This window comes from Drosophila novamexicana, unplaced genomic scaffold, assembly GCF_003285875.2.
Source record: "Drosophila novamexicana strain 15010-1031.04,08,12 unplaced genomic scaffold, DnovRS2.1 tig00000308-arrow-arrow-pilon, whole genome shotgun sequence".
Lineage (NCBI taxonomy): Eukaryota > Metazoa > Arthropoda > Insecta > Diptera > Drosophilidae > Drosophila > Drosophila novamexicana.
Genome location: NW_020824799.1, coordinates 579,501 through 601,669, shown reverse-complemented (window position 1 = coordinate 601,669; position 22,169 = coordinate 579,501). Strand labels below are relative to the sequence as shown.

The 22,169-nt window shown below is 39.2% G+C and overlaps 5 protein-coding genes across 8 annotated transcripts; all 5 read left to right on the top strand.

Moving 5' to 3' along the window:
* The first annotated feature begins 2,206 nt into the window (after positions 1-2,206).
* On the top strand, positions 2,207-4,801 carry LOC115759660 (organic cation transporter protein-like). Of its 2 annotated transcripts, none has more exons than XM_030700656.1 (6): positions 2,207-2,390; positions 2,449-2,635; positions 2,695-2,953; positions 3,029-3,446; positions 3,505-4,011; positions 4,080-4,801. In XM_030700656.1, exons 1-6 carry the CDS (start codon positions 2,248-2,250, stop codon positions 4,186-4,188), a joined length of 1,623 nt encoding a protein of 540 aa, XP_030556516.1. In that variant the 5' UTR covers positions 2,207-2,247; the 3' UTR covers positions 4,189-4,801. The 2 variants fall into 2 exon arrangements, with proteins under 2 accessions (XP_030556516.1, XP_030556517.1); XM_030700657.1 differs by having other exon boundaries at positions 2,324-2,398.
* Positions 4,802-6,495: 1,694 nt separating this feature from the next.
* On the top strand, positions 6,496-11,674 carry LOC115759533 (organic cation transporter-like protein). Of its 3 annotated transcripts, none has more exons than XM_030700485.1 (6): positions 6,496-6,782; positions 8,565-8,935; positions 8,999-9,399; positions 9,459-9,864; positions 9,951-10,180; positions 10,967-11,674. In XM_030700485.1, the coding sequence occupies exons 2-6, from the start codon at positions 8,790-8,792 to the stop codon at positions 11,398-11,400; spliced, it is 1,617 nt and encodes a 538-aa protein (XP_030556345.1). In that variant the 5' UTR covers positions 6,496-6,782; positions 8,565-8,789; the 3' UTR covers positions 11,401-11,674. The 3 variants fall into 3 exon arrangements, with proteins under 3 accessions (XP_030556345.1, XP_030556344.1, XP_030556343.1); XM_030700484.1 differs by having other exon boundaries at positions 8,560-8,935; XM_030700483.1 differs by lacking the exon at positions 6,496-6,782 and having other exon boundaries at positions 8,264-8,935.
* Positions 11,675-12,913: 1,239 nt separating this feature from the next.
* On the top strand, positions 12,914-15,809 carry LOC115759485 (organic cation transporter protein). The gene is made up of 7 exons (XM_030700421.1): positions 12,914-12,966; positions 13,735-13,969; positions 14,032-14,197; positions 14,275-14,533; positions 14,600-15,011; positions 15,069-15,575; positions 15,627-15,809. Exons 2-7 carry the CDS (start codon positions 13,827-13,829, stop codon positions 15,784-15,786), a joined length of 1,647 nt encoding a protein of 548 aa, XP_030556281.1. The 5' UTR covers positions 12,914-12,966; positions 13,735-13,826; the 3' UTR covers positions 15,787-15,809.
* A 985-nt stretch (positions 15,810-16,794) lies between these two features.
* LOC115759481 (organic cation transporter-like protein) lies at positions 16,795-19,214 on the top strand. The gene is made up of 5 exons (XM_030700414.1): positions 16,795-17,082; positions 17,155-17,600; positions 17,674-18,091; positions 18,148-18,654; positions 18,720-19,214. The coding sequence occupies exons 1-5, from the start codon at positions 16,940-16,942 to the stop codon at positions 18,844-18,846; spliced, it is 1,641 nt and encodes a 546-aa protein (XP_030556274.1). The 5' UTR covers positions 16,795-16,939; the 3' UTR covers positions 18,847-19,214.
* A 1,755-nt stretch (positions 19,215-20,969) lies between these two features.
* LOC115759551 (fibrinogen-like protein 1) lies at positions 20,970-22,113 on the top strand. Its single transcript, XM_030700513.1, has 2 exons — positions 20,970-21,946; positions 22,008-22,113. The coding sequence occupies exons 1-2, from the start codon at positions 20,970-20,972 to the stop codon at positions 22,111-22,113; spliced, it is 1,083 nt and encodes a 360-aa protein (XP_030556373.1).
* The last annotated feature ends 56 nt before the right edge of the window (positions 22,114-22,169 follow it).

The window sequence follows — 22,169 nt, the reverse complement described above, 5'->3', positions numbered from 1 at the left end:
TTAAATTACAACAAACCAAATGTCTGACTCCAGCAGCCGCCGAATAAAGCGAAAGGTCAACTTGCCCACCGCTTAAGTAACGGCACATTTGCGCCCTGACACAGCCACGCTCATGCATAACCAGTCCCCAGTTCCCCGGTTACCCGGTTGCCCGTACCCAATCCTTTAAGCTCCATGCCAGAACGAATAATGTCATTTGTTTCATGTTCACTTAGTACTCTTAATTTATTATCGCAAATTTGTTACAGTCCACAGATATCCAAAGGTATTGACAGCTCCAGCCATTGGCGCAGATATAGCAATAAATCGTGCAAGTTGCCGTTATTCAATACAACATTTGTAGCTTGACGAAAAAAAACAATTGATCAGAACAATGTCCAATTGTAGGTTACTTTTTATACCCTGAACCCATTAAAAATGGGTATAAGGGTATATTGTATTTGTGCGAAAGCCAAATGTATGTAACAGGCAGAAGGAAGCATTTCCGACCCCATAAAGTATATATATTCTTGATCAGCATCAATAGCCGAGTCGATCTAGCCATGTCCGTCCATCTGTCCGTCCGTCCGTCCGTCTGTCCGTTCGTTCCGTATGTATGAACGCAAGGAACTCAGAACCTATAAGAGCTAGAAATTTCAGATGTATATGCTCCTAGTTCCCGCGCAAATCGAGTTTGTTTCCGATAATCGATAACTTACTCCGTTTCCAAGCAATCGATAAAAATCGATATCGATATCATGTTTTTTGGGCAATTTTGGTAAATAATAAAAGCTAGAGTCACCAAACTTGACATATAGCTTCTAAAATAGAATATATATATGCATTTGATGTTGGAAGAAGAGGGTTCAGGGTATCCCCTAGTCGGGAGCTCTCGACTTGAGCCTCTAACTTGTTTTAAGCATAAGTTATAGAGGCGCCTACATACTCTGCTAATTCAGCTGAGTGGAAGAGTAGAAGTCAATGAGGCGACAGATCAAAAATGTAAGTAGTTAAAGCTGTTTTTATGCACTATTACCATTAAATAGGTACAAATTTATACGAATAAACGATGGATTAATGGTTTAATTTAAAAGTATGCCATCGACCGGCTTATTTTAGATAACTCGGCCTTATAGCAAACTAAAAGTATTATGCAAATAATTTAAATTGATATTATTATAGTAATCGATATTCATTTTTTTTTTTAATTATTAGATTTTTATTAAATGGCTCTTAAGGTCGCTTCTTTAGTTAAGTTCGCCAGGTTTTTAATCGATATTCTGTGCCAAATATATTTTCAAGCTAAATAAAGATTGAAAAGCAATTCAAATTCATATTAGGACCAAAAGTTTGGTTCCTTCAATTATCTGTTCAAGCAGCTAAATTTCAAATATATTAGAATAGTCAGAAACGACTACAATCGTTCTATAACTTAAGATATTTTTTATTATATATATTTTGTATATATGTTAGAATGCTCCCTCGGGTAAGATCAGCATCAACAGTCGAATCGATTTTGCCTTGTGTGTTTGTCTGTCTATCTATGCACATGAACGTGGCTAAATTTTCCATACGCAAATCAACTTGTTATCGATAATTAAAACAAATCTTTTTTTATACATTTCTAGGCTCTCCTAAGATCGATAAACATCAAGTTTTTAGGGATAATACACCCATGAGGTAAGAACACAAAAATTGGAATTGCTGCACACTGATCAAGCATATCTGAATTTTTTGGATACTTACCTTTTCCCTTTTGTCTCCAAGACTTATTCAAAAGTTGCTGGTTGATTACTTTGATGACTGGATCAGCTAGACTGCCGCATTTTAATTAAATAATTGAAAGAGTATTTACTATTCGGTAACGCACAGAAAGCTGTCGATATGGATTGGCTGGCGGAGTAAATTGTGATAGGTACTAACCGTCACCAACAAATACTGATACTTGAGGTTCTTTCCATTTTTTAATTACCAATTTGATGTTGATTCGGAAATGTATTAAAATGTGTTTATGGATGGCCTAGGATAAATTGAACAACTGACTGAGTGCATTTTCTGTTAATAAGGCGGCGGATACGAAAGCAGTTGACGGTGGGCAACAGTCCCAGTTATCAAAGTGGGTCAGCTGTTTTCTTTAGTAAAACATGTGTCATTATTGACGCTTTTTTATGGCATTGCTGCACTGATTTAGTGTTTAAGCGGCAGATCTCAGCGCTTTTAGTTAGTCCTCAATTGCAATTTGTGAGTAGATGTCCAAGCGGTGGCAACATGGACTTCTCCACTGTGCTCGAAAAATGCGGAGACTTTGGGCGATTCCAACACGTGATCTTACTCTTGTACGGCTATACGAATATACTCAGCTCCCTGCACTACTTTTCACAAACTCTTATAACATTTACTCCAGAGCATTGGTAAGAAGGTAAGAAACAGCGATTTCGCGAATCGTATTCATTGTTTAAATATGCCTAGGTGTTACCATGACGACCTGCAGCATTTGAATATGTCAGAAGTTCGCTCGATATACGCAAATATGACCAATAAATCTTGCACATTATTGGAGGGAGTGGTCAATGGAACGGCTGTTGCAGCTGAGACTGGTCGGTGCCAGGATTGGATATTTAAGCGTGAACAAGGCTACGAAAGTGTCACAACTGAGGTAATTGTGTATTCGGATGCGACGTAAGCAACAACTTCATCGATTTGCACCAATTGCAGCTCAAATGGGTTTGCGACAAATCGCATCACTCGGCCGTCGGTCAATCGTTCTTCTTCATTGGCTCAGTTGTGGGCACCGTGATATTTGGAAACCTCTCAGACCGCATTGGACGTCTGCCAGCATTGCTGCTGGCCACAATAGCAGGAGCATCAGGAGATTTCCTCACCTCGTTTGTTTACAGTTTTCCATTATTTGCGTTTTCACGTTTTGTTTCCGGCCTCTCCACCGATACCATGTACTATTTGATGTATATTTTAGGTGAGTTTTGAGTTTCAATAATGTGGATATATTTTGTGATCTTGTGGATGCTAACAAACAGTTTCAACTTTCCAGTGTTCGAGTACCTGAGTCCCAAACGTCGCACCTTTGGTCTCAACATTATACTCGCCTTCTTTTATTGCTTCGGATTGATGACTTCCCCCTGGGTGGCCATTTGGATTGGCAACTGGCGCCACTACCTCTGGCTAGCTTCGTTGCCCGCCCTCGGGGTGCTCGCCTACCCGCTGTTCATCTGCGAGAGCGCCCAGTGGCTGCTCACCAAGAAGAAATACGATCGCGCCGTGAAATGTCTGAAATGGGTGGCTAAGTTCAATGGGCGACAGGTGGAGGACTCTGTGTTCTACGAGTTCGTCAAGCACTACAGCGAAAAGATAACCGAGCATCAGAAACTGACAACCTATGAGGACACATTCATGGGAATGTTCAGAACACCGTATCTCCGACGCTGCACACTCTCCTTGCTATTCAAATCGTGAGCTACTGCCAATAATTCGTAATATCTGATTATGGCAACTTTTTATTCCATACAGTGTCATAATCACACTCTCCTACGATGTAATAAACCGCAACATGGAAGGCCTTGGAACCTCACCATTTAAACTATTCTCTTACACGTCAATCAACTATTTACCAGCCGGCTGTACTATTCTCCTGCTCCAAAACAATATCGGCCGGAAGGGCATGGCCTGTGGTGCGTTGATGGTGGGGGGCATTATCACCACAGTTACAGGCTTTCTAATTGCCTTCATGGACCCTAAGGAGAATGCTCTTCTGCTGGCTATTATGATCGGACTGGGCCGCTATGGCGTCACGGTGTCCTATGATGCTGAGATTCAATATGCCGCCGAGATAATACCAACCAGCGTGAGAGGGCGTGCCCTCTCCAATATACATGTCGTAGGCCTGGCCTCCAACTCGCTGGTGTTCTATGTGATCTACTTGGCCAAGTTCTATAAGCCATTGCCATCCATCTTCATAAGCTGTTTAATGTTCCTTGGAGCTGGCTTGTGTCTTACTCTTCCGGAAACTTTGAACCAGTATGTTTCTAGCTTGATTTGTCGTTAATTATGGCATAATTCTCTGTTATACAATTTCCAACTTTTAGAAAGCTGCCGGAAAATCTCGCCGAAGCGGAAAGTTTTGTTAAGAATCAGCCTAGCCTTTACTTTCCATGGTTTCGCAAATGTGAAACAAGTTCGCCAATTACAGTTTAAAGCTTCTAAGTTTGCATTTAAAATAAGTAGTTAAATGTGGTGGACTAAGAAATAATAATTTCAAATTTGAAATTTGTTTTGCAGCGTGCGAGGAACATGCATACTGTGTATGCATTGTGTGCTAAAAGACGACTTGTAATTTGCATAAATCTTTTAGTTGACAAATACTAAGGATAAACTGATAAGCTTTAATATTTGTTTTAAATATTAACGACCTTCCTCAGGATATTATCATGTATTATATATCATGTCAAATTAAATTCCATAGCTTATATTCAAAACTGCTTTATTAATGTTTCTTAAGAACTCCCACCTTTGATTGCTTTATTACCGTAATTATTATTATTACCTAATACAACACTTTCTGCTTAATTTTCATAATATTTTCTGACACCTCCCACTAACATCAACATCCACTTTTTTCGACAACTTAAGGCAAACTATCGAGCTAAAAAAGAGACTCCCGACGTATATCGATTGAATAGGTAAAATTCCTTTAAAGTATACAAAATAACGATTAAAATCTGAAGAGTTGTAACGCTGCCATAACTTATATGTCTGTGTATATACATCCAACTTATATACGAAACGAAACTTTATATAGTTGTAAGCTTTTGTGATGAAAGTGCATACTTTGAAAAATTCTACCCGCAAACATGGAAAATTAAGGGAAAACTTCTATGAAACATTTTGGATACTCATTTAAGTACATTTTATTTGTGATGTGATTTGAATAATCCGACCCTCCTGCGGGATTATGGGTCCAAAGGATGTGGACGGAAGATTAACTTATTTTAACTTATGCATCACAAAACAATAAATACTAGAAGGCTACATATTTAAGAGTATTATTTTATATATTTGTATCATAACGACAAGGCGGAAAGTAAATATTAGGCAAAATATTAAGCATCACAGTAAACAATTTCTTATATTTATCTTAGCCTTATTCTCTACAAATATAATTATCTTTATATTCCCCTTTATAAAGTGTGGCATCTAATTGTCAATATTTAAAGAACTCTTCAAAAGATCTATATTGTGTCGTTGACCGATTTGAGTAAAATTTTGTTAAATAATCTTAATTATTTATAGTTTGTAGTTTGTAGTTTGTCGGCCTATGCACAAATAACAGTTATTAATCAATTGCAAACGTATCTTATTCTAAATACAGTTCATATTTCACCTGCACATGGAACATCTAATGATTGTGAAAATTATATAGAACAGCCAAAAATATATGAGACGTAGACAATAATTCGGTATTGACGCACATCTTATTTGGGAATAGCACTTGTTTCAACATGCATATTATTATTAATAATAACAACACGAGAGCAATAACAAAATATTTGTCGAATATGTCTTTGCAAGTATATTACTTTAAGCAATATTTTATAGCCCGGCAAACAAAACAAAATTAATTTCAAATTCGACCAATAATAAAACAAAATTCTTGTGTGGCACCGAATCCAAAATGTGCCCTAAAACCATGAATAGACATATTTTGATTATAAAAGATTCCAACTGAAATCATATAAATAGTAACTGTGTTAAGTTCAAATGAGTTCTCAATACTTCCTAAATATTTCATATTATAATGATATCCACGCATAAGTACGAAAAGTTGAGATCAGTTTTGATTAGTTGAGTTCATCTTGAGAGCTATCCACGCTCCTCTAAGCATAAGGTTATAAAAAAAACTATCTACCCCATTTCCAACAAGAAGGGATGGATTTTCCAAAAGTGTGAAATACCCCTTAAATTCACATAGACGGTGAGACAGACGGAAATGGCCAGATGGACTTGGCTTGTAGTCCCGATTGACAATATATAGCATTTACAGCCTCGGACGAGTCTCCTTCTGTCAGTTACATACATTTGCAGAAAAGCAATATACCCTTTTTTACACATTTCGATACACGGTATACAATTCAGTGGGTGGAAAGCATTGAGTTGTCGACTCGACACCGAGCGACACGCACGCACAAATACTCACAGCTACGTCCCGCAGGCCAAGCGCGATATAATAACTGTAAGCGAATCGCATCGCATGCAAAAGCATTTCAAGTCGGAAATCGCATCGCGCAAAATCTATATTTATCTTCCAAAATCACAACCTCCCTGCATATACACCCACATATACAAATTGCAGCTGATTTCGGCTGGCAGTAGCCATGCACGGGCCCGGGCAGGCGACATTTCAGACTTGACTTCGGTCTTCTACGGTTCACGTTTTAAGTATTCTAGTCGAATTATATACGATTATCACAGTCGCAGCTGTTGGTGGCTGCCCCAAACGCGGGATCAATTCAGCCGGGCCTCAGCTGTTTTAGGATCGTTCGGAAAAAGCTGTTTCTTATCGTCAGCTCGCTATTCGCACAAACAGTCAACGCAATCATTTCGTATTCGTAGGCAGATTCGATAAGTCATCGCAGTCATAATTTTAGTGTAACTCAGTTTTGTGATCATTCAAATACAAAAAATCGCATACAAGAGCTGAAAACTACATTTCAGTAACTAAAGTGTTTATGTGCTCCGAAAATCTGAATTCAAACAAAAAGCATCAATAAGTTCTGCTGACAAAATATATTGTAAATTAATGGAAAAACTCATATAAATTCTCACACAGTTTACGTACTTAACGTGCAACCGAAAAATGAAAATATAAATTAATAACAAGAGTGATCCAGTCGGGAGTGCCAGTCTAGGAGATACCTGAAGCATAACGACGAGCTGCCGTCTAAATTTCTTCTTAAGAACATACTCATCACACATACACACACAGTTTACGTGGCTGTGCCGCTTCTTCCATAATCCCAAATTTTCGGCGCATCCAAATATGTGTCTATTACCAAGCGCAAGATCATAATTTTGGAGAAATATTCTTATTCTGTGTATACAAGAGTCTACATACTTCTAAAGCTCCAAGATACGGTTAAAAAAACTAATTTTAACAATTACCGAATTCGTGGAAACTGTGTTACTACGATCATTAAAATTTAATTGCGCACAAAAGGCGGACCTACTTTCCTTATTTCAGGTCTCCAGTCATTTAGTGTCTAAGATCGACGTCGTCTTCATCAAGAATGTGTTTACTTTATGGATTCGTGCTGTCTTTTGTCGGTTACATAAATTTGTACGATCATATTAAAAAATTTTATAAATTTGCAATGGTCTGGATATAACATTAACTCTGCAGATAGAGAATAAAACATTTGTTCATATAACAAATTATTAACAAATCGTCCCAGAGCAGCTGTACAATTTAGCGTCTGATGCTAAACCTAAGAATCACTATTAGATTATTTTGACTCATGTTTCATAAATTCAATAAGGACAAAAGAAAGCAACCGCTAGTAGCTAGAGCTACATAGTTGCTCAGATACACAGAGTAGACTTGCAATTATTGCTGTTTGCAAATACGAATCAATGTCAAGCTTCAGCAAGACAGCTTTAAAACAGAAGCTTTGCTGCCAATTGCTATAAGCAATATGAGGGATTGCACACGATTCATTTAATGACAAAAATATACTATTATGCAAAAGTAGTCAACTCAACAATATTCTCTTAGTTTTGTATAAGTATATTAAAATTTGGTTGAAGAGCTTATGCAGAAGAGGAGGGGTCCAAGAACGCTCAGATGAGGGACTCCGACCATAACTTAATGAGACAAAGACTGCCTCGCCCCAACTTTAATCGTATGAGCCCTTAGGTAATCAAGTGTGCTTATTTTCATCTCGATCCCAAATATTCTAGCTTATCATTAGACTTATGAACGATCGATCAAATTATTGGCTCATATAATTGACTGTTAACGTAAATTTCAGCGTTAATGTAATTAAATTTTATGCCCTAACAATAAAAACCAAGCTCTGTATGTAACAGAGGAGGAGACATCTCTGAATCTATAAAATGTAAAGTGTCTATACGTGACTATCATTAATATGCGAATTTATCGAGCTATCGATCTCTGGCACTAATAGGGCTGGAGATGCCAAATTTGGTGTGCGGTTATTTTCTAGAAACTAACTACATATACTGTAAGCAAATGATTATTTTACATCAGAACTGGGAACGGGGTACTATCGAATAGAGTTTTCTTACTAAATTTGATAAAGTAAGAAATCTCAGCATTAATCAGTGTTCCAAAGACGATTGCCGCACTTGCCCCTGGGCAACATCCTTGAATTAAATAGATCGCCAGCAATGACATTAATTAAAAGTATTTGTAAACAAACTACAACGTTCTTAACCTGAAACATAATGATCTTCACTTTTTAAATTGAGTCTGACAAACATTAGGCATGCCTTGACACTTCTATGTGAAATCTGTGAAACCTAAATTATACATTTTTGTTTTTCATGAAGCTTAGACGTTCCGGGAATTCAAAGCGCTAATTGACTTTAGTAACTAAACGAATTCCGCTCAACGCGAAAAAAGGCCAATTAAATTAAATGAGATGCGATGCACACGCCACAAGTGCAGCAATACATTAAGGCCATAGGCTAACGTGGGTCAAGTTCGGGGGAGTCCTTCTACTAGACTGCGTCGGCTGGTAAATGTGAATGTAGCTGGAGTTAGAAACAAAAATAGCACAATGCTGGAAGTGGACAAAATGTTGGAAAAGTGCGGCGACTTCAGTCGACTGCAGGTGTTTATGCTGCTACTTTTCAGTGTGATCAATTTGCTCTCGGCCATGCATTACTATTCGCAGACGATCATAAGTTTTGTGCCCAAGTACTGGTATGTATAAAGAACATATGAATAACATGGCGTATACTCAACGTATATCAATCATACGCCCAGGTGCGCTGATGGCCAGGAGTTGGAAACAGCAGCTCCAGATGTATCCAGCTGCCAGCCACTGAACACAAATGCAACAGGGCATGAGACCTGCCATAGCTACAACTATGAGACATACATGGGCTATCAGAGTTTCACCAGCGAAATGAACTGGATATGCGGTGAGGCGTGGAAACTAACCTTGGGCCAGTCCATGTTCTTTGTAGGTTCCGTGGTAGGCACTCTTGTGCTGGGCTATCTGGCAGATATAGTGGGTCGGTTGCCCATACTTATATTGGCGAATCTTATTGCCATGACGGGCAACTTATTGACCATTTTTGGCACGAGTCTGCCTCTATTTTGTATATTTCGACTTATTGCCGGCTTCGCCACTGACAGCAACTTTTTGATGATGTACATTCTGGGTGAGCACAAGAATAATAGTCTTAGCTAATATTTTTTTGAGTGGATTACCATTTCGCAGTTATGGAATATATGCGTCCCTCATTACGCACCATTGGCCTGAGTGTCTGCATCGGCATCTTTTACTGTTTGGGCTCAATGGGCGCGCCCTGGGTGGCGGTGCTCATGGGCAGCTGGCGTGGTTTCCTGCTTGTTACCTCGCTGCCGTTCGCATTGGTGCCGCTGTTCTATTTCATTGTGCCGGAGAGCGTGCAGTGGCTGATATCAAAGCAGAAATACGACAAGGCTATGGCCTGCCTGAAGCGCGTGGCCAAGATCAATGGCCGCCAACTTGACGATAGCGTCTATGCGCAGTTCATTGCGGACTGCAAATTAAGTCAGCAAAATACGAAGACTACGCCGAATCTACTGGACCTCTTCAAGACGACCCGCCTGCGCCGCAACACTTTCATACTGTTCTTCAAATCGTGAGTAGACAGCTGCCGCAGTCAAGTGGCTCACTTTTACATTCGCAACGATCTGTGTCTATGCCCTCATCCGCTCGCCCACACAGCATGGTCATTACCCTCTGCTACGATGCCGTCTCACGAAATGTGCAAGGCCTTGGCATTTCGCCATTTATCATGTTCTCACTGAGCGCAACCACGATTCTGCCTGCTTGCCTGATACTCATTGCTCTGCAAGATCGCATCGGGCGCAAGGCAATGGCTTCCTCATCGCTGCTCCTCAGTGGCGTTTTCATCTCGGTAACGGGCATCGTTCTCTATACCGCCAGTAATCACAGTAAGTTAAAGCTATCCCATCATTTACTTCTTTATTTATATATATGCAAATTTTGTGGAAGAAGTATTTAATTTAATTATATTTAGCTTGTTTTTATCTGTTCTGGTATTAGCTCAAGTTTTATACAAAATCTTATTTGCAACGTTTATCACACGGAAATTCGACTGTTTACTTTTTGGGCCTTGTTATACCATGTATATATGTATGTATGTATCAGGTAGAGAGAAATATCCATAAAGTGCATGTATTCTTGATCAGGACGACGGGCTGAGTCGAACCAGCCATGTCCGTCTGTTTATCATTGCAGAGGCATTGATCCCGGAAACTTAAAAAGATAGAGACTTTGAAATTAAAATATATATTCTTTTTCTATACCATACCCAAAACTTTTACCATTTTGTTGTCTATATTTCGAGCCATTTTCATTATATGGATAAAAATTGATACTCACATTTTGTGGTTCACCAATGTTTAGCCTCTATAATCTATTTTTTAAAGATGATTGTTCTATAAATATATTTGCAATTTTTGTTCATACTTCCACTTGTGAATTTGAGTTAGCAATTCGAATAATACATGTTATACATGTGGTTAACACTTAAAAGACTTTCTTGATAATATTTATAATAAGAGCGCAATTTACTCAGATATAAAAAAGTCGAAAATACAATGAACATATCTGGTTTCTGCTCTAGTTGAATGAGTTTTGAGCTTACACTTTCTTGAAAAGCTGCTTCAGTTGTATTTTTATTTATTTAAAGCATCTTTTCGTATACTCTCCCACAGACACCACAATAGTGGTAACGCTTTCCGTGATTGGGCGCTTCGGTGTCACCGTGGCCTACAACTCGGCCGCCCAGTACGCCACGGAGCTGATACCAACATGTGTGCGTGGCCAGGGAGTGGCTGCCGTGCATGTCATGGGCTATGCGTTCACATTCTTCAGTGCATACATTTTGTACACGCGGACAGTGTTCTCGCCGCTGCCGGAGATCATTCTGGGCGTGCTCTCCTTGCTGGGCGCCTGCTTGTGCCTGCTGCTGCCGGAGACGCTGCATCGCACGCTGCCCACCTCACTGGAGGAAGGCGAGAAGTTCGGCATTAACGAGCACTGGTACACATTTAGCTGCATGGAGAAACGCTCGCAGTCGGTAATGAAACTCGCTCCGGCACGTGGCAAGTCGCTTTCCGCTTCCACTGATTCCTCCTTTTATTTTTAAGGGCAGGTCATATCAACTCTTTTTTATAGAAAATGTTAGCATACTTTTAAGCTCCAACTTAAAGTTGTAAGCTAATTAGTTCAAGTAATGAATTACAATCGAAAATAGAATTAGCTTTAGATTAAGTCCTTGTGTAAACCAAAATTTTAATTTGAAGTTTAAATAGTTATTTTAAGTCTTAAAGTAAATATATGTTTTAAAGTCAGTTCATGATTGCCCAAAAAATACAAGTCAAACCTTCTACCTTAATAAAATGACATTTATAATTTGAAGATCAAGCTGATAAAGATGACGACTACGAAGTTTAGAAAATGATGTAATATAGTATAAAAACGTATTGTAAAATCTACTCTATTAATAGTGTAATAACTCTTAAGGTCGTACGATTAATTAGTTCGTATTCCTTCAGAAAATAATGATACTCTTTAGCTCATTGCGGCGGGGCTGAACGTATCCGAAAGATTGACTCGATCTTTAGAAGAGGTCCTCAGTAGTCGTGCTGCTTAATTTTGTGGCCTAGTCTAAGCCTCATATGGAGAGATGAAAGGACAGCGAGACGGACATAGCACAAAACCAATATACTCTTTTTCCATTTGGGAACAGAGTATAGAAATTAAATATTGTAATTAATGCCTAAAATCGAACAAATTTCGCTGCCTTTGATAACCTGAACAGATCAATCGATTCCGAAGTGAACAGACGTGTTTTTTTATGCGTTGCGCATTGCGCCTGATTTTTATTAGAACTTATATTTATAAGAAACATCTTCATTTATCGGTTTACCTTCCCGGGGAGAGTTGCTATATCGCGAGTGCATGTCTTGAATATTGAAAATAAGAACTTCTGAATTTGTGCCTTTGTGCATTTCTGTTTGTTGTTTTTGTGCAAAGCATAGTTGAGTTCTCTGCTGGTAAGCCGCTCTAAAATACATGTTTTTGCTTAGCTAACCGCTTTCGCAACTTCTTTTCAACCCGGTTTATCTTCTTTCTGCGTCTAGCCGCTTGTTGGTGTTGTTGACCAAACTTTTACTACTACTAATTATCTATTTCTATATATTTAACGCTTTGATTGCGTAGTTCTAATTACACTAAGCAACAGCATATGACCTCGTTTGCTGAAACTAATTTTTTAAATTGAATTATATTGCATGGTGTTTGCTCATACGGTTGCGGCACTTAATGGTGAGATGCCGGCGTTTATGCGACAGACTAGGATTGTCTTCACTAATCTGTTCATTGGTTTCCGTAAACTTATTGATCAGCTCACATACCTCATTTCTCTGCCCTAAAACTGATGGGTTTATCACAAATCAGAAACAGATAGAAGGAGACTTGTCTTAAAATATAAAGTAAATATATCAATAAGAACGATCTGACAGTATTAGAGCTCACACCGTTTCTACGAATTCAATTACAATCTCTCTCAATCTCTCAATGCTCTCAATCATTGCCCTTATTTAATTCCTTGTTCTTTTCCAGTCCTTAATCTAACCCATTACCTTTTCTTCTTTTAGTAATGTGTATGTAAGAGTCTGCCTCCACCCCGTCATCTATGTGATTTTTTTGGGTAAGTAAATAGTTTTATATATATCTACTAATGGATAAGAATTGAGCAAGGGATATTTCCTACAATAATATAAAGCATATATAGCATGCACCCAACCAATCTTCAGAAATGAAACATGAAAATAAATTATAAAAAAATTGCCTTTTATAAGATTTTCATTCCTACTCATTTTCTTTGTGACGTTTATCATATGTCATGAAGATCATAAAAATTATTCTTTTATCATATCAGAATATGGCCGTTTTAAAAATATATAAAGATAATAAGTAAAAATGGTCTAGTCAAAAGTGATTGCCTAGCAAGTACCCTTTGTAGAACTTAGTATAAACTTATGAATATACGTAACAATTTTGTAAGCCAATTGTATTTTGCAGAATTGTTAACGCCTAACCAATTTACATAAAGTTAAAATAGCATCTTGCCTTGAATAAGTTAGCTTGCGCCCGAATTTTCGTATTTCATAATACCCTTGTAGCCTCTGCTTTGTGAGTTCAGGGTATTATGCATCTTGATAGAAACGTATACAGCTTAACTTCTTATCAATATATACATATTACATATGAGTGTTAAAAGTAAAAAGAATCCCCACCTGCGGCACGGAAACCCATTCCAGAATGTATTCAGTGGCAACGGCTTGTCGGGTTGCTGTTTGCATAGACTCTACTTTGAATACTATAAAATATTGCAGGCTATAGATGCTCGTGTGGCTAGCTTTACGGTTGATGTATGTATGTATGCATGTGCGCTTACTTATATGTACACTTTTAGGAATATCTGCAGCAATTTTTTGGCAAACGCTCGACAGGCAACGAGCAATGTAGACGTTGTCGATCGCGAGAGCTACCTAGAATTCTGTTGCAATGGACTTCGAGAGTGTGTTAGACAAATGTGGCAGCTTTGGACGCTATCAGTTCGTCTTGCTGGCTCTCTATGGCTATACGAATATACTTTCGTCATTTCATTATTTCTCGCAGACCATCATCAGCTTTACACCGCCACACAGGTGAAATCTAAAATGAATTTTCAATTCTTTAAACAAGGTTAAGTATTTTTCTTATTTTATAGGTGCTTGCCCGCAGATGCACCCGACGTTTACGCATTCGTAAATATCACATCCTCTGAACGATGCAAATACATTGAATGGAATGCTGAGTTGTTAAGACACGAGGAAACCAAGTGCCAGTCTTGGCAATTTGAGCGCGAAAGCAATTATGAGAGCATTACAACAGAGGTATGTCAGCCCTAGAAGTAGGCAACACTTTTTCGAGTTTCACCAATTACACTCGCATCCCGATCTATTGTGCACAGTTGAAATGGGTCTGCGATGATGCCTACAAATTGGCCGTAGGTCAATCGTTCTTCTTCGTTGGCTCCGTACTGGGCACCATATTCTTTGGCTATTTGGCGGATCGTATCGGCCGACTCAAGGCATGTATGCTGACTACTTTGACGGGTGCCTTCGGAGATTTTATCACATCTTTTGTGCACTCGCTGCCATTCTTCTCGGCTGGCCGTTTTATAGCGGGCCTATCCACGGACACTCAGTACATCTTGATGTACATATTGGGTAGGTCTGATTTACTGTTAATTTCTTATAGAGGGATATTTAAAGCGTTTTTTATTATAATTGCAGTATTTGAGTATCTCAGTCCAAAACGTCGCACCCTGGGACTGAACATCGTTCTGGCTGTATTCTATTGCGTGGGACTGATGGTCTCACCTTGGCTGGCCATTTGGGTGGGCACTTGGCGCCACTATCTGTGGGCTGCCTCATTGCCGGCATTGGGCGTGCTCTGCTATCCGTGCTTGCTCTTCGAGAGCGCCGAGTGGTTGTTGACCAAGCGCCAATTCGAGAAGGCAGCGGAGTGTCTGCACCGCATCGCCAAGTTCAATGGACGTCAGGTGGATGAATATGTATTTGATGAGTTTATTAAGTACTATCACGAAAAACTAAACGAGGAGCAGAAAAGCACAACCGATACTTTCATGGGCATGCTAAGGACTCCACGATTGCGAAAATTTACAATCATACTGTTCATAAAGTCGTAAGTTTAGCGAGATCGGCAATGCTTCCCAAAAAGACTACAACCATTTATCTTCAGCATGATCATCACGGTGGCCTTTGACATACTCAGCCGCAATATGGAGGGAATGGGCACCTCGCCGTTCAAGCTCTTCTCATACACGGGTATTACATACCTGCCTGCCGGCCTGACCATCATATTGTTCCAGAACTACATCGGTCGCAAGGGCATGGCCTGCGCCTCCTTGCTTGTTGGCGCTGTCATTACGGCCTTGACGGGCTATTTGATAGCCAGCTTGGACCCAGCAGAACATTCAATTGTATTGGCCCTGATGGTGGGCTTGGGCAGATATGGCGGCGTTGTAGCTTACGATGCGGAGGCTCAGTATGCCGCCGAAATTATACCCACTAGTGTGCGCGGTCGAGGCATGTCCAATATACACGTTGTGGGCTATGCATTTGGTTTCTTTAGCTCATATATCATTTTTCTGGGTACTTTTTATAAACCTCTGCCGTCACTTTTTATCAGCTTGCTAATGTTTATTGGCTCCGCCTTGTGTCTGACGCTGCCGGAAACAGTGAAAAAGTAAGCTTTAATCTCGGTATTTCATTCAAATATTTATATAATTCTTTTTAGGAAACTGCCCCAAACACTGGCGGATGGTGAGACCTTTGGTATAGGCGAAAAATGGTATTACTTTCCCTGTTTCAGTCAAAAGAGGAAACTGGACGAGCAGACGATGACTGTTGCGTCTATAGAAAATACTCATAAAACAATTGTAGCCAAACAGTTTTAAAATAAAGTTTATAATTTATGGTATTTATGGTATATACTTTGCAACTGCATTTCGTCTCGAAGTTTCATTAAGATGGAATCTAAGTGCCTTATGGCGAAGTGCTACTGTTAAGTAGTACTACTTTGGATGAGATTATCCTATTATTTCAATTAAATTTTATGGCTTTATTGCGCTATTAAGGTATTATAAAACAATAAATGCATAAATCTTAAATAATCTAAAGGGAAACGTCAGCGTTTACCCATTGCCTGAGATCAGCAGCATGATTTATACTTATCACGTCGATGATTGCGGATCTTGTACTTTCGTGCCAGCCAAATGTTTTACAGGAAGGGGCGTGCGCTTGAGCCAGCGTGTTGGTAGTATATCGCAGTGTCAATAGAATTGTATTCTATACTAGATACCTGCACGTATAAGCCGATCTATAAAGTTGTCAGGCGCCAAATTAAGTCAGCGGTAATTCCTTTGATATGTTTACTGTACAGGCGTGACTTACAGCATCCGACGCAACTAACTCTGGTATAAATCTTAGACTAAGCTCTTTTGCGACTGCCAGAAATGCTAAGTCCCTTGCCCGCTTGGTCGGCCGAGTTAAATGTCTGATAAGAGAAATGGCGAAATATTCACTTCGCGAAAAAGCCCCACAAAGCATTTTTTAGGCAACGCATCAACAACGCCATGGCAACAATCACTGGGTCAGTCAGTATTTGACAGTTACAACTCTTCGACTGGAAGGATTACGTTAGATCCCAGATTTAGAGGCATTATATTATGTAAAGTAGGCAATTAAAAAGCGGACAGCGTCTGACTCTTTGGCACTCGCTTTGTCTAAACGTACGAATACTGTGTTTGTGAAAGTCTCAAAGTATTATAATACAACAAAGATAGCTGAAGTCAATCTTTGGCACTAATTTCGCACCCTAATCTCAACAGACGCCTACCGGCCGCTATTCTATATAAGGCAGCCGCTCGAGATCCGGACATCAAAATACGACGCGCTTAGCCAGCTGCAAAAACACTTAGACTTTTGTTGGGCACTGAGCATGTTGTTAACGGGGAGCTTTCAAGTCCTCGATCTGCCCTCTCTAGCTGTTGTATAAAGTGTGTTTCATTTATAAAAGTAGACGGATTGCTGCTAGGTGTAATATTAAATATGGATTTCGATCGTGTGCTCGACAAGTGCGGCAGCTTCGGGCGCTTCCAGTTTGTTATTCTAATATTATACGGCTATACGAATATACTTAGCTCGTTGCATTATTTTTCTCAAACCCTTATTACGTTTACCCCGGAACATTGGTTAGTACAATACTTAAATAAATATATTTGTAATGTTTTGCTAACTCCAAACTGTTTACTTGATCGATGCAGGTGCTCCCATGATGACCTTCATGGTCTCAGTGCAGACTCGATACGCTCTATTTATTCGAATATAACCCAACCCTCATGCACTTTACTCGACGGCGTGATCAATGGAACGGGCATTGCGGCCGAGGAGGAGACTTGCCAGGATTGGATTTTCGAACGAGAAAGCGGCTACGAAAGCCTTACAACAGAACTGAAGTGGGTCTGTGATAAATCGCATCAGCCGGCCGTGGGCCAATCCTTCTTCTTTGTGGGCTCTGTGGTGGGCACCATTACATTTGGATATCTTTCGGATCGCATTGGCCGGCTGCCTACCATGTTAATGGCAACTTTAGCTGGCGCTTCTGGGGATTTTATGACCTCGTTTGTGCACACCTTACCTTGGTTTGCATTCTCGAGGTTTGTGTCGGGTCTCTCCACCGATACCATGTACTATTTGATGTATATTTTGGGTGAGTTTTGCTTCGCTAAAGTGAAAATATTTTATGATCTTGTGGATGCTAACAAACAGTTTCAACTTTCCAGTGTTCGAGTACCTCAGTCCCAAACGTCGCACCTTTGGTCTCAACATCATACTCGCCTTCTTTTATTGCTTTGGATTGATGACTTCGCCCTGGGTGGCCATTTGGATTGGCAACTGGCGCCACTACCTCTGGCTAGCTTCGTTGCCCGCCCTCGGGGTGCTCGCCTACCCGCTGTTCATCTGCGAGAGCGCCCAGTGGCTGCTCACCAAGAAGAAATACGATCGTGCCGTGAAATGCCTCAAATGGGTGGCTAAGTTCAATGGGCGGCAGGTGGAGGACTCTGTGTTCGACGAGTTCGTGAAGCACTATCGCGAGAAGATGAACGAGGAGCGGAAACTGAATTCCAATGAGGATACGTTCATGGGAATGTTCAGAACACCACGTCTGCGACGCTTCACCCTGACCTTGCTGCTTAAATCGTAAGCGATTGCATTGCTCATAATTGACAATTCTACAATGATATTTATGCCCACAGGGTCATAATCACACTCTCATACGATGTGATCAACCGGAACATGGAGGGACTTGGTACCTCCCCCTTCAAACTATTCTCGTTCACATCCATCAACTATTTGCCTGCAGGCTGCACGATTCTTCTACTCCAAAACATCATCGGTCGAAAGGGAATGGCTTGCGGTGCGCTTCTGGTGGGGGGCATTATCACCACAGTTACAGGCTTTCTAATTGCCTTCATGGACCCTAAGGAGAATGCTCTTCTGCTGGCTATTATGATTGGACTGGGCCGCTACGGGTCCACAGTCGCCTACGATGCTGAGATTCAATATGCCGCCGAGATAATACCAACTAGCGTGCGAGGGAGTGCCGTCTCAAATATACATGTCATAGGACTGGCGTCCAGCTCGCTGGCCTTCTATGTGATATACTTGGCCAAGTTTTATAAGCCACTGCCCTCAATTTTCATAAGTTGTCTTATGTTCTTCGGCGCTGGACTTTGTTTGACGCTTCCAGAAACTTTACACAAGTAACTCACTCACACACTGTTAATCCAAAATGCGCAAAACATCTTATATTTTGCTTTTTATCTAGAAAACTACCTGAAAACCTGGCCGACGGGGAACGCTTTGCTATGAACGAGGGCTGCTTGTACTTCCCGTGCTTTAATAAACGTCGCGAAAGTTTGGCCCCCAATTGCGATAATAAGTCTGATGCATAGAACTTTTGTTTAGCTGATGCTGAACTAAAAAGTATACCGATAAACCTGAAACTGATTAAGCAACTAACTAACCTGATGATGAGCTTAACGTGAAGTTAGTTCCTGTAACTGAATGGTCTGATAAGTATTACTCATGTAGAGAATGCATAGTAATCGGGATTTAGCCGTTAAATTTTACTATACGTACTCGTATTCCACTTAAGCTATGCTGTTTGTAACTAAACTGAACTGAACTAATTAAATATATATACTACATTTCCTTAAAATATAACAATATTTACAACTTAACGCAAAGTTTTACTGCTAAGCTAAGTCCTCTCCATATATTTAAACTTGTATCCTGTGAACATATCGCCGCGTTTCTACGATATCTATCGAAATCGATAACCGACATTAAGATTAAAGTTGAAGAATGCCTTTCCCGTTGTGTATGGCTTATGAAAAAAGAAGCACATTAACATCATAGAGAGCTCAGCTTAAGTCGTGTTTGTGTCTTTTTCTGTGTGAGAGAAGGGAGACATTCGCTTTCCTGGGGCTTGACTAAAATTTAATAAAGTACATATATATATATATATATATATATATATATATATATATATATATATATATATATTATACAATATTCTAGCGTTATCTTGATGTGTATAAATAGTTATGCTTGAATGTGCTGATTAGAAACATTAAGAACAATAATGTAGGCCCGTATATTTAATAAAGCTTAATATTGCCTTGCTTCCCCCAGGAAGCATTAATCTAAGAATGAAAAATAATTTTGTAGTTGGGAGGGCTGGACCCGTTTCCGTATTATTATATTGTTTTACCAAGATTATCCGGATCTCTATTAACCGGGAACAACCATTGACTGCGATGCATAGTAGTTCATTTGATGCCTCCATTAGCACTGATTTAATATATACTTTTAAATCAACAGAAATCAAATATACCACAATATTCAAGTTATTCATACTCTTAAATAAGGCTCTAAGTTCACATCAGACACATGTTTATAGTATTATCTACAAGCATTGCTTTATATAGTACATTCGAGAATGCTGATAAAGAAGACTTTCAAAATTGCCTAGAATATGCGCTGTAACCAGCTTTGACCTGCGTATATCCTTTCTTGGTGACACACATGCAAAAAAAAAAACACGAATGCCGAAATCTGCATTGTGACATAAGCGCTACGCTTCTTCTTTCATTTATTTTTAGCTCCATATCGCATTTTTTTTTTTCATTTTTTAAGTCACTTCGGAGCTTACTGTGTAACCATTTCTTTTTTGTAGAGGGCATACCACGATAACAAGCCTGTACGAATTCCAAGTTCAGTTTCATTTGGTTGAGTCAAGTGAGTAGAAATAGTTTCCGAACGGCGTATTAAACCAAAGTGAAATGTCAGTGGAATATTTTTCTAAAATTTCGCTTTTGCTGATTTTTTTAATATTTTTACCATTGATTTTGTCAAATCTGATAAATATGTCAAATAACTATGTTGCGCGTTCCCAAAACAGTAACCTAAGGCCGATGCCTCGCGATAATAATACTCAACACAAAGTTATTTATGACTACCCAAAAACTATTGCAATGCCGAGATCCAAAACAGCAAAAATAAATAAAAAATTAACAAGTAAGCGACTCAAGTCGGGAGTTCCCGACTAGGATAATAAACCACAATAAACTCTTCCAACTACCTTCTAAAGTATATCTTTGTGTTCTCAAGAAGACAATTTTAATTGATTGTCTGCAATCGGACAGACAGACGGACAAACGGACATGGCTATTGATACTACTATTGCTATTGATACTAATCATCAATATAGACAGTTTATGGAAGATAGTTCCTTCTGCTTACAATACAAACCATTTCCAATGAGTTTAGGATATAAAAATTAAAAATATATATACCTCACACAGCTTTAAAACACATGGAATTGGAAAAATACACCAAAAAACAAAAGGATTATTTGATAAAATTGCTAAAATATAAAATTGAAGCAATTAAAAATTTTGATGAACGTTTGAAGACTCAACTGCGAAGCTCTCAAGAACAGATCGGAATCCTGGAATCAGCTAAAATCAACTGTCAATCTTCTTTAAGTCTTAATAATGAAAAGATTCACGACATGGAAAAAGTATGTCAACAAAATTTGACAAATTTACAACATAGCAACATTGAGCTGAAAGAAAATCTTTCATTATGCATGATTGAAATTGAAAGCAGTACAAAACTTAAGGAAGAGAAAGAAGTCACAGCACAACTCAACTCACAAAAAGAGGCGTTACAAAAGAATTTAACTGAATGTGATGTAAAAGTTTCCCATCTTAGTTTGAATATTGATTCATTGCAATCTACACTTGACGATTTCCAAAAGAGTATGAATACTCAACTGCAAAGCTCTCAAAATAAATTCAGAGACGTGGAGTCAATTTTAAGCAACTGCCAATCTTTTTTAAGTCTCAGTGAAATTCAAGTCGCAGAGTGCAACTCTTACGTAAAGAGCAATAATGAAAAGATTCACGACATGGAAAGAGTATGTCAACAAAATTTGACAAATTTACAACATAGCAACATTGAGCTGAAAGAAAATCTTACATTATACGACAACTGTCCACCCTTTGGCAACGTAACAGATGCTAAGTTAATATCCGTACCCAACCAGCAACCTTTAAAAGTGCCCTGCACCGTAGACAGTGATAACTATGTCTGGTCAGTTATTGAGCGTCGGTTGGACCAAAATCTAAACTTTAACCGTGGCTGGAAGGAATACCGCGATGGGTTTGGAAACTTTAATGGCGAGTTCTTTATCGGACTGGAAAAAGTGCATCTGATGACATCGTCAAAACCTCACAAGCTGTTAATACGTTTAGTTTCTGAAGGTGAAACTCGAAACGCCATTTACAGCAACTTTAAAATTGGCAGCGAGAATGAGGGCTATCCAATAACATCACTCGGCACATATTCAGGAGATGCTGGCGATGGATTGCGGGAAAGTCTAAATCAAAAGTTTAGCACCTTCGATCGCGATAATGATCAAGTCGAGGATGTTAACTGCGCTAAGGATGCGAAAGGAGGCTGGTGGCTTACGGAATGTGGCAAGTCGTAAGTGCATATTGTTCGAATAAATTGTAAATGATTTATCTCACATTTTATATATCTTTAGAAATCTGAACTTTAACCGTTATCAAAAAGTGCTCTGGAACGATCTGCTGGACAGTCCAGTTTCTGTAGAAATCTCGATACGGCCAACAGATATTGCGAACAATTAATGTAGTACATACACAAATAAATAAACAAGCTCAAATAAATTTGTATACATATGATA